Source organism: Salmo trutta, chromosome 20 (genome assembly GCF_901001165.1).
Source record: "Salmo trutta chromosome 20, fSalTru1.1, whole genome shotgun sequence".
NCBI classification, from domain to species: Eukaryota; Metazoa; Chordata; class Actinopteri; order Salmoniformes; family Salmonidae; genus Salmo; species Salmo trutta.
In genome coordinates this window covers 17423535-17439232 of record NC_042976.1, presented here as the reverse complement: position 1 = coordinate 17439232, position 15698 = coordinate 17423535, and the positions used below count along the sequence as shown (strand labels likewise).

At 44.4% G+C, this 15698-nt stretch overlaps 1 protein-coding gene across 4 annotated transcripts in view; it reads left to right on the top strand.

Moving 5' to 3' along the window:
• Positions 1 to 15698, top strand: part of LOC115155628 (unconventional myosin-Ib) — a 153733-nt gene that overhangs the window by 101025 nt on the left and 37010 nt on the right. For all 4 annotated transcript variants that reach the window (XM_029702431.1, XM_029702430.1, XM_029702433.1 and 1 more), the window contains exons 7-10: positions 9353 to 9416; positions 13007 to 13105; positions 13668 to 13771; positions 14940 to 15087. In XM_029702431.1, the coding sequence (XP_029558291.1) occupies positions 9353 to 9416; positions 13007 to 13105; positions 13668 to 13771; positions 14940 to 15087 (415 nt within the window). The remainder of the gene's footprint in view (positions 1 to 9352; positions 9417 to 13006; positions 13106 to 13667; positions 13772 to 14939; positions 15088 to 15698) is intronic.

Here is a 15698-nt window from a genome sequence, read left to right as displayed (position 1 = left end):
ATTGCCTACCGTCTGTAAGCTGTTAGTGTCTAAACGACCGTTCCACAGGTGCATGTTCATTAATTGTTTATGGTTCATTGAACAAGCATGGGAAACAGTGTTTAAACCTTTTACAATGAAGATCTGTGAAATAATTTGGATTTTACCGAATTATCTTTGAAAGACAGGGTCTTGGAAAAAGGGCTGTTTATTTTTTGCTGAGTAAATATATTCATATAAAAAAACTATAGTTATATTATTTTTTTAGGCCTTGAAACATTGAAGTGTTTTCTATTTACCTTTAGATTTTATACATTAATATTTTATATTTTGTTACATACTTAATTGAAAATGTGCACAAAGGATCTAAATAAAAGGAGAAATAATCAAATGACCACCTTTATTTTTTTGTATAATTGAAAATGTAATAAGAACTAGGCCTTTACATGTGGTAATTTTATAAACAATTTTTTCATTGAATTTACAGAAAATGAGCTACATTGTGATATGTATCGTTATCGGGATATGAAATTACCAATTTCGGGATATGTGATTTTTGCCATTTCGCCCAGCCCTAGTGTGGACCATGATAGTTCCTTATTGATGTAGACACCGAGGGACTTGAAGCACTTGACCTGTTCCACAACAGCCCCGTGGATGTGGGCTTGCTTGGTGCTACATTTCCTGTAGTCAATGATTGGCTCCTTTTGTCTTGCTGACGTTGAGGGAGAGGTTGTTGTCCTGGCACCACACTGCCAGGTCTCTGACTAAATCAAATCAAATTGTATTGGTCATGTACACATGGTTAACAGAAGTTATTGTGAGTGTAGCAAAATGCCTGTACTCTGTCTCATCATCATCAGTGAAAACGCCTACCACCGTCATGTCGTCTGCTATCTTAATGAAGGCATTGGAGTCGTGAGTGGCCTCGCAGTCGTGGGTGAACAGGGAGTACAGGAGTTGACTAAGCACGCATTCCTGAGGGGCCCCATGTTGAGGGTCAGCTTGGCGGATGTGTTGTTGCCTACCCTCACATAGGTGTTCCTGTTTTCCAGGTGGGAAAGGGCATTGTGGATTGCAATAGAGATTCATCTTTGGATCTGCTGGGGCGGTATGTGAATTGGAGTGTCTCTAACATCTCATTGCTACAGGTTACCTTGGTGTTCTTGGGCACATGGACTATGGTGGTCTGCTTGAAACATGTCGGTATTATAGACTGGGTCAGGGAAAGGTTGAAAATGTCAGTGAAGATGTTTGCCGCTGGTCAGCGCATGCTCGGAGTATGCATCCTGGTAGTTAACCTGTTTTAAAGTTTTTACTCACATCGGCTACAGAGAGCGTGATCACAGTCGTCTTTAACAGCTGGTGCTCTCACGCGTGGTTCAGTGTTGCTGGCCTCGAAGCACGCATAGAAGGTATTTAGCTAGTCTGGAAGACGTGTCGCTGGAAAGCTCGCGGCTGGATTTCCCTTTGTAATCCGTGATAGTTTGCAAGCCCTGCCACATCCAACGAGCGTCATTGCCGGTGTAGTAGGATTCGATCTTAGTCCTGTATTGATGCTTTGCCTGTTTGATGGTTCATCGGAGGGTGTTGCGGGATTTCTTATAAGCCTCCGGATTAGTGTCCCGCTCATTGAAAGTGGCAGCTCTAGCCTTTAGCTCAGTGTGGATGTTGCCTGTAATCCATGACTTCTGGTTGGGATATGTACGTGCGGTTACTGTAGGGACAACATCGTTGATGCACTTCTTAATGAAGCCGATGACTGATGTGGTAAACTCCTCAGTGCCATCGGCTGAATCCCGGAACATGTTCCAGTCTGTGCTAGTGAAAGTCCTGTAGCTTAGCATCCGCTTCATCGGACCACCTCCGTATTGAGCAAGTCACTGGTACTTCCTGTTTGACTTTTTGTTTGTAAGCAGGAATCAGGAGGATAGAGTTATGGTCAGATTTGCCAAAGGGAGGGTGAGGGAGAGCTTTGGAATATAGGTGATCTAGAGTTCTTTTTTTTACCTCTAGTTGCATAGGTGACATGCTGGTGTAAAACAGGTTTCAGTTTTCCTTTATTAAAGTCACCTCTGGGTGAGCATTTTTTTGTTTGCTTATGGCCTTATTTAGTGTGGCCAGCATCGGTTTATGGTGGTAAATAGACAGCTACCAAATATATAGATGAAAACTCTCTTAGTAGATGGTGTGGTCTTCAGCTTATCATGAGGTATTCTAACACAGGTGAGCAGAACCTCGAGACTTACTTAATATTGGAGATCGCGCACCAGCTGTTGTTAACGAAGAGACACACACCCCCACTCTTCTGAGCTTCCTGGATGCAGCCGTTCTGTCCTGCCATGTATAGAATAACCAGCTAGATTTATATTTACCATGTCCTTATTCAGCCACAACTCTGAGAAACATAGGAGATTACATTTCTTCAGATTTTATTTTTCACCTTTATTTAACCAGGTAGGCTAGTTGAGAACAAGTTCTCATTTGCAACTGCGACCTGGCCAAGATAAAGCATAGCAATTCGACACATACAACAACAGAGTTACACATGGAATAAACAAAACATAGTCAATAATACAGTAGAACAAAAGAAAACAAAGTCTATATACAGTGAGTGCAAATGAGGTAAGTTAAGGCAATAAATAGGCTAAGGTGGCGAAGTAATTACAATATAGCAATTAAACACTGGAATGGTAGATATGCAGAAGATGAATGTGCAAGTAGAGATACTGGGGTGCAAAGGAGCAAGATAAATAAATAAATAAATACAGTATGGGGATGAGGTAGGTAGATAGCCCATCTGTAAACAGCCCATCTATGTTCAGGTGCAGTGATCTGTGAGCTGCTCTGACAGCTGGTGCTTAAAGCTAGTGAGGGAGATATGAGTCTCCAGCTTCAGTGATTTTTGCAATTCGTTCCAGTCATTGGCAGCAGAGAACTGGAAGGAAAGACGACCGAAGGAGGAATTGGCTTTGGGGGTGACCAGTGAGATATACCTGCTGGAGCGCGTGCTACGAGTGGGTGCTGCTATGGTGACCAGTGAGCTGATATAAGGTGGGGCTTTACCTAGCAGAGACTTGTAGATAACCTGTAGCCAGTGGGTTTGGCGACGAGTATGAAGTGAGGGCCAACCAACGAGAGCATACAGGTCGCAATGGTGGGTAATGTATGGGGCTTTGGTGACAAATGGCACTGTGATAGACTGCATCCAGTTTGTTGAGTAGAGTGTTGGAGGCTATTTTATAGATGACATCGCCGAAGTCGAGGATCGGCAGGATGGTCAGTTTTATGAGGGTATGTTTGGCAGCATGAGTGAAGGATGCTTTGTTGCGATATAGGAAGCCGATTCTAGATTTAATTTTGGATTGGAGATGCTTAATATGAGTCTGGAAGGAGACTTTACAGTCTAACCAGACACCCAGGTATTTGTAGTTGTCCACGTATTCAAAGTCAGAGCCGTCCAGAGTAGTGATGCTGGACGGGTGAGCAGGTGCGGGCAGTGATCGATTGAATAGCATGCATTTAGTTTTACTTGCGTTTAAGAGCAGTTGGAGGCCACGGAAGGAGAGTTGTAATGGCATTGAAGCTCGTCTGGAGGTTAGTTAACAGTGTCCAAAGATGAGCCAGAAGTATACAGAATGGTGTCGTCTGCATAGAGGTGGATCAGAGAATCAGGCCCTCCAATTTGACACACTGAACTCTATCAGAGAAGTAGTTGCTAAACCAGGTGAGGCAATCATTTGAGAAACCAAGGCTGTCGAGTCTGCCAATAAGAATGTGGTGATTGACAGAGTCGAAAGCCTTAGCCAGGTCGATGAATACAACTGCACAGTAATAAATGTTATTGATGGCGGTTATGATGTCATTTAGGACCTTGAGCGTGGCTGAGGTGCACCCATGACCAGCTCTGAAACCAGATTGCATAGCGGAGAAGGTACGGTGGGATTCGAAATGGTCGGTAATCTGTTTGTTAACTTGGCTTTCGAAGACCTTAGAAAGACAGGGTAGGATAGATATTCCGAATCTTTGGGAATCTCAGACGATACAAAAGAGTTTGAACAGGCTAGTAATAGGGGTTGCAACAATTTCGGCAGATCATTTTAGAAAGAGAGGGTCCAGATTGTCTAGCAAGGCTGATTTGTATGGGTCCAGATTTTGCAGCTCTTTCAGAGCATCAGCTATCTGGATTTGGGTGAAGGAGAAATGGTGGGGGCTTTGGCGGGTTGCTGTGGAGGGTGCCGTGCAGTTGACCGGGGTAGGGGTATCCAGGTGGAAAGCACGGCCAGCTGTAGAGAAATGCTTATTTAAATTCTCAATTATAGTGGATTTATCGGTGGTAACAGTGTTTCCTAGCCTCAGAGCAGTGGGCAGCTGGGAGGAGGTGCTCTTATTCTCCATGGACTTTACAGTGTCCCAGAACTTTTTTGAGTTAGTACTACAGGAATGCACATTTCTGTTTAAAAAGCTAGCCTTAGCTTTTCTAACTGCCTGTGTATATTTGTTCCTTACTTCCCTGAAAAGTTGCATATCACGTGGGCTATTCGATGCTAATGCAGAACACCACAGGATGTTTTTGTGCTGGTCAAGAGCAGACAGGTCTGGCGTGAACCAAGGACTATATCTGTTCCTAGTTAAAATACATTTGAGTGGGGCATGCCTATTTAAGATGGTCAGGAAGGCACTTTTAAAGAATAGCCAGGCATCGTCTACTGACGGGATGAGGTCAATGTCATTCCAGGATACCCAGCCAGGTCGATTAGAAAGGTCTGCTCGCAGAAGTGTTTTAGGGAGCGTTTGACAGTGATGAGGGGTAGTCGTTTGGTCGCAGACCCATTACGGATGCAGGCAGTGATCGCTGAGATCTTGATTGAAAACAGCAGAGGTGTATTTGCAGGGCGAGTTAGTTAAGATGACATCTATGCCCGTGCTTATGGATTTGGTTGTTGTACCTGGTAGGCTCATTGATAATTTGTGTGAGATTGAGGGCATCAAGCTTAGATTGTAGGATGGACGGGGTGTTAAGCATGTACCAGTTTTGGTCACCTAGTAGCGGGAGCTCAGAAGATGGATGGGGGCAATCAATTCACATATTGTATCGTGGGCACAACTGGGGGCAGAGGGAGGTCTATAGCAAGTGGCAACAGTGAGAGACTTGTTTCTGGAAAGGTGAATTTTTAGAAGTAGAAGCTCGAATTGTTTGGGTACAGACTTGGATTATAATACAGAACTTTGCAGGTTATCTTTGCAGTCGATTGCAACACCGCCCCCTTTGGCAGTTCTATCTTGGCGGAAAATGTTATAGTTATCGATGGAGATTTCAGGGTTTTTGGTGGTTTTCCTAAGCCAGGATTCAGACACAGCTAAGACATCCGGGTTGGCATTGTGTGCTAAAGCAGTGAGTAAAACAAACTTTGGGAGTAGGTTGCTAATGTTAACATGCATGAAACCAAGGCTTTTACGTTTGCAGAAGTCAACATATGAGAGCACCTGGGGAGTGGGAGTGGAGCTAGATACTGCAGGACCTGGATTAACCTCCACATCACCAGAGGAACAGAGAAGAAGTAGGATAAGGGTACGGCTAAAGGCTATACGAACTGGCCGTCTAGCACGTTCGGAACAGAGAGTAAAAGGAGCAGGTTTCTGGGCACAATGGCATAGTGTACAGACAAAGGTAAGGTAGGATGTGAGTGCATTGGAGGTAAACCTAGGCATTGAGAAGTGATGAGAGAGATATAGTCTCTAGAGACGTTTAAACCAGGTGATGTCATCGTATATGTAGGAGGTGGAACAACATGGTTGGTTAAGGCATATTGAGCAGGGCTAGAGGCTCTACAGTGAAATAAGACAGTGATCACTAACCAGGACAGTAATGGATCAGGCATATTGATATTAGAGAGAGGCATGCGTAGCCAAGTGAACATATGGGTCCAGTGAGTGGTTGGGCTGACTGGGGACATGGGGATTCAGACAGTTAGCAGGCCGATGCTAACAGTTAGTAGGCCGGGGCTAAACAAGCTTGCAGTTAGCAGACCGGGGTTGGCAAGCTAGCAGTTAGCAGACCGGGTTAGCAAGCTAGCAGTTGGCAGACCAGGGCTAGCAGTTAGCAGCCTGGGGCAGGCAAGCTAGCAGTTAGCAGACCGGGGCAAGCAAGTTAGCAGTTAACAGACCGGGGCAGCAAGTTAGCCTTTGGGGGATGTCGCGATGGGGGTAAGTCTGTTTTTGCCTCTTCGTGCGGTGACGTCGATAGACCAGTCATGGAATTAGTAGGGTTCCAAGTAGCTAGTAGGCCGCGGTTAGCAGAATGGGCCTTCAGCGGACCTCGCACCTGAGGGGCCTGTTGGATCACGTTGTTGGGATAGTTTCGAACGGAGCACATCCAGTTTATTCTCCAGTGATTACATGTTTGCCAATAGAACGGAGGGTAGAGGCAATTTTCCACTCTTCGATGTAGTCTTGTCAGGTATCCCACACTCCAGCGTCTCCTCAGAGTATTGGGGATTTGGGCCTGGTCCACGATAATCAATATGTCTTTCGCTTCCGACTCATTGAAGTAGAATTCCTCTTCCAAATGGAGGTTAGTGATAGCACTGATGTCCAGAAGTGCTTTTCGATCATATGAAACGATGGCGGAAACATGTACAAAAAAAGTTAAGATCAGCACAACAAAAAACTCAAAGTAGGTCAGGATCCTTTAAAAATGCTGCCATTCTCTCCGGCGCCATCCTCTGAGACTCCGTTTCTGATGGTCTCGTCCAATGAAGTTCATTGTTTACTCTAGATTAAGACAGAAAAATAAACCCTCAACCTTTTTTCTTTTATCTCACTCTTTTTTTTCCTCCCATGTCTCTCATATCACTTTCTCCCCTTGTCCTTCCCTCTTTTTCTTCTCTCAGTATAGCCTGCATTTGTCTCTCTACAGAACCTGACATAACACCAAGCCATTACATTTACAGTTGCAGCAGCACAGGATAGAGGTGACACCCACATCGGGGTATTTGTTTTTGGCAACTATATCCAGATGTCTGCCAATGGCCCCTGCCAAGTTACCTTTGGAAAACGTATCTTTTCTCCAGAAGCGCAATTCCTTGGCATCATGTTTTCCTACAGGGAGATGGCTCTTAAAGCATTAAAGATATCCACTCCCACCTGGCCCAGGCGCCAGTACGGTGCTGCTGGTACAGTTTAAGATTACAGCACATCATGCAAAACGCCTTGTGTCTCGGGCCTCAGCTGGTGTGGAGACTGTATCAATGATACAATATCATCAGCCAATAGGAGGGTTAGATTTACAGTAACTGTGTTACTGTGACCACTGACCTTTGACCTATCAAGCTGCTCCTCAGCTGCCATTGGCCAACTGCCCCTGTGGAACTAACATAATTGGAGGCCTACTACTCTACCTCGCCTTCCCTAAAATGACTTATGCACAGTGAGAATTCTGTTGCGAACATGGCTCCTGCAGCACTGGAGCATTAGGAAACTTTGACTGACACTTTGAATGATGGAACTAACATCAGCAGGTTGATGATGTAATCACTATCTTGCTCTTGCAAGGTTTTTGTCTGGCAGACTAATCTAGGAAAACATTTCATTTCCAGACGCTGTAGATATAAAATGAGATGTCACATTTTGGACTGCAGCACGTTTTTGCACGATATTTCTTTCTCACGCTTCCTTGCTGGCTGGCTGTGTATTCCACAGGGGTCCATTGGCAGCCAGCAGCTGCCTGTTCCAGATTCCAATGTTTCTGATGTCATCACATTTACTGCAGGCTTCCCCAAGACTGGAAACGCATTGACTGACTGACCCATACCCCACACTGCCTCAGGGGCTAACCAGTCCTCACCTAATGCCTATTTATCTAACCTTTACTTAACCAGGCAGGTCAGTTAAGAACACATTCTTATTCATAATGATGACCTAATGTCTAGGGATGTGGTTAGGGATCTGGTCATCAGTACAAAATTCACAGTCCCTACTCATGTCATGTATAATTTTGTTGTCTTAACTTAAATGTCCCATGAGTCAGTTTAGTCTGGAGTACAAGTGCTCTATGTACCAAACTATATGGCCTCTGTGGCATCCATAAAGTTGTGCCACTCACTCACCAACCCCATGGTGTACCTATCTATCTGGCCCTAGCCTGTACTCAGCTTTAGGATATCATAGCAGGGGAATCATTTGGGATTATGCCTGATCTGTTTATATTTAGGTAACCTTGGTATAAACCGCTGGATGAGCACCTCCTGTGTGTTCCACTGAATGCCATTTTGTCCAAACTCCTCTCCTCAAAACAAGGACCGAATGTTTGCTCTGTTTCTTCCCCCTGCAGAGAGACTGGTGATGTTGTTGAATCTGGCAGCGTCCATCGCCAGTTTAAGCTACAGCTTTTTGAAGAACTGTCAGCTATAAATAAAAGGAAGAAAAATCTAAACCGCCACAAAGACACTGGGCCCACTGTCATTTATAACTTCTATTCCAAACCTGAAACAGAACAGAGGGAGAAAGTGAGCGAGATGGTTTGTTTTACTTACCTTTCAAATGGGAGAAGAAACAAAGGCATTTCCTCCACTTACAGTCTATCACGTCACAGAAAACCAATATGTGATTTGGCAGCTGACTTTATGAACAGGTCTAGTGCCTGGAGACAAAACGACTTCTTCAAAATTAATTGAAAGAGAAACTCCTTTCTCCTTTCTATTCCCTCTGGTAACGTAAAGCTCATTTCAGTGAGGTTTGCAGTGATCCCTGCCTGTGCATATGAGAGCTTCCTCCTGCCTCTTACCTACTGCCTGGGATCTGGAAATCTGTTCAATGGCCATTTCAGTTGTTAATATTTACCCATTGATTCCTGAAGAATATCACTTAAAGGAAAACTCCACCCAAAAACGATATTTTGGTAGTTTCATTAGTCTATTGTTGACATAGTCCCAAAATGTTATGCTTGTCAGCAATCAAGTTTTCAAGATATGCAACTTAAAAAATTCAGAAATCATCCCTGTATGATGCATTTTGTATCATGTAAAATGCATCATACAGGGATGATTTCTGTATTTTGAAAGTTGTATACCTTGAAATGCATAGTGAGAATAACTTTAAAGCCACACCAGGGCATTGTGGTAATGCCAGTGCTCCAAAGTGACGTTGCCACGGTATTAAAGACCTTAATGCTCTGTCATCAAGGGGTGGGCCCTGTGCCCGACTCATCCTATTGGTTCTTTTTTATCTTGTTTTGGCTGCCTGGAAAACCACTTCATTGCTAAAAGGACATAGAGGGAAATCAGAGACAAGGCTGTGTCCCAAATGGCACCTATTCCCTATATAGTGGTCGTCAGGCACTTCTAACCACTGTGTTCTCTCTTCTTCTCTGCAGGGAAAATACATGGACATTGAGTTTGATTTCAAAGGAGACCCTCTGGGTGGAGTTATTAGCAACTGTGAGTATTATAAAGTACACACACACCTTAGGCTGCAATAGAATGGCCACATGCTAAGCTCTCTTCCATCCCTCTAGCCCTGTCATGTCACTGATGTGAGCGTGGTAGTGATAGAGTAGCCCTCTCACTGTTATATCCCACTGACACAGTTGGCTCAATTAAATCCCCCAGTAAGTCAGTCAGTCATCCCACCCTGATAATGGTTTGTCTCACACCATATACCACAGGGCCAGATCCAGGGAGAGATAGAGAGGGAGTCATATAGCGGGACTGGGAGATATAGAGAGAGGGGAGGGCCTGAAAGAAGGGAAGAGATGGGGTAGATCATAGCATGTCACATTCCACATGCTGTCCCTGCACGCCCGGTTGGTCGGCTCACCAAAGAGAGATGGAGATCAAAGATATGACATTGTTTCCAGTCAATGGAGGGTCATTGACACAGAGGAACTAGAGGGTGAGGAAGCAAACTAAAACAACCTAAACAGTTGCCAAACATACACATTAAATCATGGAAGAGTAGTTTCTGACTGCAGTGCCTCGTCTTGTCGCTCTATCTTGCCCCTCCAACCTCTGTTATTGTTTCGTCCTGTCTCATGTTCATGTTTTGTCTGGCGTGAAGAGATTCAGCCATGAGGTCACAGGAAACAGAGTGGTTGATCTGTCACACATACTCCACTATCCTCTCTGTCTTATGGACTACCTGGTCTGATGACTCCTTGCTGTCCCCAGTCCACCTGGTCGTGCTGCTGCCCCAGTTTCAACTGTTCTGCCTGCGGCTATGGAACCCTGACCTGTTCACCGGACATGCTACCTTGTCCCAGACCTGCTGTTTTCAACTCTCTAGAGACAGCAGGAGCGGTAGAGATACTATGAATGATCGGCTATGAAAAGCCAACTGACATTTACTCCTGAGATGCTGACCTGTTGCACCCTCTACAACCACTGTGATTATTATTATCTGACCCTGCTGGTCATCTATGAACATTTGAACATCTTGGCCATGTTCTGTTATAATCTCATCCCGGCACAGCCAGAAGAGGACTGACCACCCCTCATAGCCTGGTTTCTTCCCAGGTTCTGGCCTTTCTAGGGAGTTTTTCCTAGCCACCGTGCTTCTACACCTGCACTGCTTGCGATTTGGGGTTTTAGGCTGGGTTTCCGTACAGCACTTTGTGACATCAGCTGATGTAAGAAGGGCTATATAAATAAATGTGATTGAAATTTGATTATGGAGTAGCTAATGAAGATGGTCCAGTACAAGGAGATATTTATTAGGATGAAGTGACGAGAAGGACAGACTGGGATGGATGGAAGGGGAAAGGCCTTGACTGCCTGAGGGCTTCCCTCAGAAGTCACAAGCTATAAATTCCTCTGGGTCTTTGTTGCTGCTGCAGCACAGTCAGCTGACAGCTCGTTATGGCCCTCACACCATCTCCAGCTTGCTCCATGACCTGAAGGTCTTCTTTAACTGCGGATATAGAGCAGGAACACCTCTAGGGAAGTTGTTCTCAAACCTCTCCTTGGGACCCACAGACATTTCACAATTTTGTTGTAGCCCTGAACTAACTTGCATGATTCACTTAGTCAAGGGCCTGATAATTAGTTGACAAATGTTAGCTGTTGACTAGATCAAATACATGGAACGGTTATGGGTCCCCAGGAGAGGTCTGAGGACCCCTGCTCTAGGACATGGTCACAGTACAGTGGAGCAGCTAGGGTTAGGCCACAGTGGAGAAGGGTTTAGGACACTGCATCCATGCATGCTAGTTTTGTATGGGATAATGTGTCAAACTGTGTGTTGAACTTTGGACTGAGAATCTTGTTTTATGTTTTTAACTTTGTATGTCATTGGGGAATTCGTTTGGTACCCTAACATTTACACTATTGCGATAACAAAGTAGACTTGAATAGTGGTAACATGCCAGGAAGAGGGTTTCCAATGCCCAAACGGCCAGTCGTTTGGTGCTTGCTATACCCTAGTCAAAACGGCAAGACAGGACTTCCATTCTTACTTTGCAGTATATATCATGTCTGACATTTCTCCTTAAATGTATATTTGTTCATAATACCATTCTAAATTTGACAAATGCTTTACAGCAGGCATGGAAAACATAGCGAAGTATCCTTAGTAGTGAAAAGCAATAACAGGGCTGAACTCTTCCAGTGTACAAAAGAGGAAAGGTCACAACAGAGAGAAGAGCCCCCTGTGGGGGAGACCCTGAATGTTCAGAACATTCTTGAGCCACATTTCTTGTTCCTGTGTCTTATTTTCTGTTGTTGGAACTCACTGTTGTGAGTTTGGTCTGGTCAATAGGATGCTTGTAGGCAGTTACATGTGAATCTCGTAGGGTACAAGCCAAGGGGAGCCACAAATTGAGACTAACAATTTTTATGACTGGGGGAGGGGGCAGAGAATAGTCTCATTGCAAGACTTCATAGTCTTGTATGTACTCAGTATTAGAAAATAGATATCAAGGTTTGGCAGAGAGGGAGAAAGGATTCATGTTCTGTCCCCTTTTTGATTACAGTTCAGAGGCAACGCATCGCTCGGCTCGTCTGTCGCTCTGTAAAAGATGCTACGTTATTGATGAGCTGACGGACAACCCAGAGAGAACCACTTAGTAATTAACACACACACTTAATGATGAACACACACACACACACTTAGTGACAACCATGTGACGTTGAAGCGTGGCTAGCAATAGCTGGCACCGATTCGTGACCACCACCTACCTTATAGCTGTTGACGCCCGGGGCTCACTCATATATATATATATATATACGCACGCACGTACGTACGTACGTTCTATTGACCTGTGTCAGAGAGGGTGTCAATTCATTAGGAAGTGGTTCCTGACACTCTTCAAGCAGTTAATGCCCCTGCTGAGAAGATGAGTCAGAAACTTACGGCTTGTAGCGGAATGCCTACAGGCATCCTACTCAGGTCCCAGGGCGGAATATAGCCCTATCTTCAACATAACTTGGCTTGTCAAGCAAACAGTGCTTTTCTATGCCTGTCCATTACCAAACTCAAAACCAAATTCTTAGTTTTCTGATCAACTTGAAAGACCTAGGGCTCTAACTCTGACCACAACATTAACTGATTAAATACAAAAGTGTGTGTCATTTATGTTCATGTGTAATTAATCGAGGATGCCATTTCTTAGTTAAACTCCTTAGTATCATAAGTATACATCCCATATATCCTTTCAATATAGGTGTTGTAGTTGGTCATTAGCCATGGAGGAGCAGCTGACTTGGTCTCTTCATATGGTTTCCTCCTCGGTGTCTTCTTGTGCCGGCTGGCTAGGAGGCTCCACTTCTATACAATGAACAATGAGACGCCAACATGACCATGGCTTGGTCACCTTGGAAACACTAATATTTGGCTATAACAGGGAGATACATCCCTCGGTGCACTACCGATGTGGTCTGACACTGACCATGTGTACACGTAAAATATCAGTTGTGTTCTTAGCTCATCGAATGGAATCTTTTATATGTCCTGCCCATGTAGAAAGCTCATCAAATAAGTTCTCTTTTTAACAGTCGTGTCTTTTTTAATCCCCTGTATTTTTGTTGTCCCATAGATTTGTTGGAGAAGTCCAGGGTTTGCAAACAGCCAAGAGGAGAGAGAAACTTCCACATCTTCTACCAGCTTCTTTCTGGAGCTTCAGGTGACACCCTGAGTAAGTTATACACACAGTTAGTGGTAACACTTCATTTGACACCAGTGCTTATAACACCTGCATGACAATGTCATTAACATGTTATGAAGCGTCTTTACATGTGTCATAACATCTCAGAAATGGTCATGAGTGTTTAAGATATGTAATGACACTTAGAAACGGCGGTAAATAAAATGTCACGAGTTATCTAACGGATGCATGTCTTGGTTACGTGACCATTACTTAAACATGAACCTGAGATTAAGTACAGAGAACAAAGACTAAAACCAGTATGGCTTATTTGTTCTCAGCTGGAGCTCAGCCACTGTTTGGCAGTATTGTTGAAGGAGAACAATATCATGGTGGACAAATATCAAATGACTTGATTTAGCAGCAGTTAATGTAACCTGTAATCCAATACACCATGCAGTGGAATGGCTTTCTTTGATCCCTGATACAGGCATTTAAAGGTGCCCATTGAAACTGCTGCTCTGAAATGTTTGCGTGTGTGTATAGCACCTGCACACCAGCATTGTCTGAATAGGCCATGCTAAAGCCATGTGTGTTTCTTTCTGGCCCACAGCGAAGCTGAAGTTGGACAGAGACTTCAGTAAGTACAACTACCTGAGTCTGGATTCAGCCACCGTCAATGGACTAGACGACGCAGCAAGCTTTAGGACCGTCAGGGTGGGACACTATCACACTCACTCACTCACACTAATTCCTGTCTGTCATTGTACTTTTTGGTTTAACTGAGGCGTGTGGCAAAGGGTAAGGGCTGGTCTGAGCTCTTTATCTCCAGAGCAGGTTGATTGGATTAAGGTAACTCTTGTCCATGCTAACCTGCTCCTTACCAGCCAAGGGTTGATTGTAGGCTAGCCGCCTCTTCAGCCTCTCCCCGTTATGTAACTTCTATCTATATCTACTTTTTAGTACTCAAATGGGAATTTCACCTGCAGTGCAGGCCTTCCCAACAGTAAACAATAGCTAAATACTTTAGAATACACAGTGGCAGTCTGGCTGCCCGTTTCTGTGCTGCTGTGGGAAACCTGAGGGAGAAACAGCAGCTGCATCCTCCCACACTGACATGTGGGGCTGTCGCTGCAGAGCATGGTCACCATGTGCAGTCTCTCAGCCCCTCTTCCTCTTGACTCACTTACTGTTGACGACACACAGAGGATGTTATGTTGTGGGGTGCCTGCTTTCCCTTTATCCCAAACCACTGTCTTGCTGCCCTTGGACTCTGTGGCAGTGGTTGCGTCTCAAATACAACCCTATTGCCTATACAATGCATTCTATTGGCTCTGGACAAAAGTATTGTAGCTTATAGGGTATAGGGTGCCATTTGGGATGCGGACTCCGTGTATCCTGTCTTAGTACTTTTCTCAGTAAGGGAGCAGGCCACGTCTCAGCTACAGTCCAACTCAACACGATTGAGTTCAGTGCTATACCACAATGGGCCTCTCCACTGGATATGATGCTGTTGAAGGAGCCAAAGGCAGCCTGCTACAGTCTTCTCTCACCCTTGTTCACAATGGTGTAAAATCACAGTAACACACATTTAATAATTTAAAATATTTCCCCAACCACAGTCCACATCACTTTGCCCTCTGTCACTAGTTGTCTCGCTCTTCCCTCTCCAGTCCAGATACTCACGCTTCTTCCTGTTGTCCTTGTTATTAGTGTGTGTTTGATGTTGACTACATGTGCATTGAAGTCAGACTGAGGAGAATCACTGATCTTCAAATCACCTTGCATCCCAAATAACTACACATTAACTGATCAAGATTAGTTCTTCTGCACCTCGCCTTGGCTAAGTGTCTGATAGGCTGTTTCTCTCTATGTTCTCTCCCAGAATGCAATGCAGATTGTGGGCTTTATGGAGGATGAGGTGCAGTTGGTCCTAGAGCTGGTAGCAGCCGTCCTCAAACTGGGGAACATTGAGTTCAAACCAGAGTCCAGGGTCAACGGCTTCGACGAAAGCAGGGTCAAGGACAAGAATGGTGAGACAATAGTCTGACTGGACAACCAGCAGCTTTACGGTGGGACACAATGTCCTGTTACAGTACACATGCATACACATCTCACTTTTTTTTTTTTACTTTTGTGCCCCTTTGGATAGCAAAGAATGTGGATTTCCCTTGCATCTTGAAAATGTAAATATAATGTATTGTGGTTGTAGAAAATATTGTTTTGTTTTTGCATTGTCTGGTCAATTGAAGGACGTATAAAATAGACGCTATAAAATAAGCATACTGTAACGTATCAGTGAGATTATAACCACTGACCAATGGTAATTCCCTCTACAACAAACTATACCAGTAAGTTCCATCAGCAGTAGCCTATGTGTTGTTGCACTGCCCCCTACTGGTTAATGTTTAATTTCATGGTTTACTAAAGCCAGCTGTACACTACATGATTTTGGCCCCGATTTTAGTTGTCCCAGACAAGTTTGAGATCGAAACCAAAATCCCCTTGCCTACTCGGGGCGCGTGGCCGTCACCGGCACTCGTTTATTGTGACCGGGTCATAGACGCAATCTGAGGGCTACCGATCTCGTCTGTGAGCAGCCCCAGACATCCCGATATTTTCAACCGGGTTTGATTTTATCAGC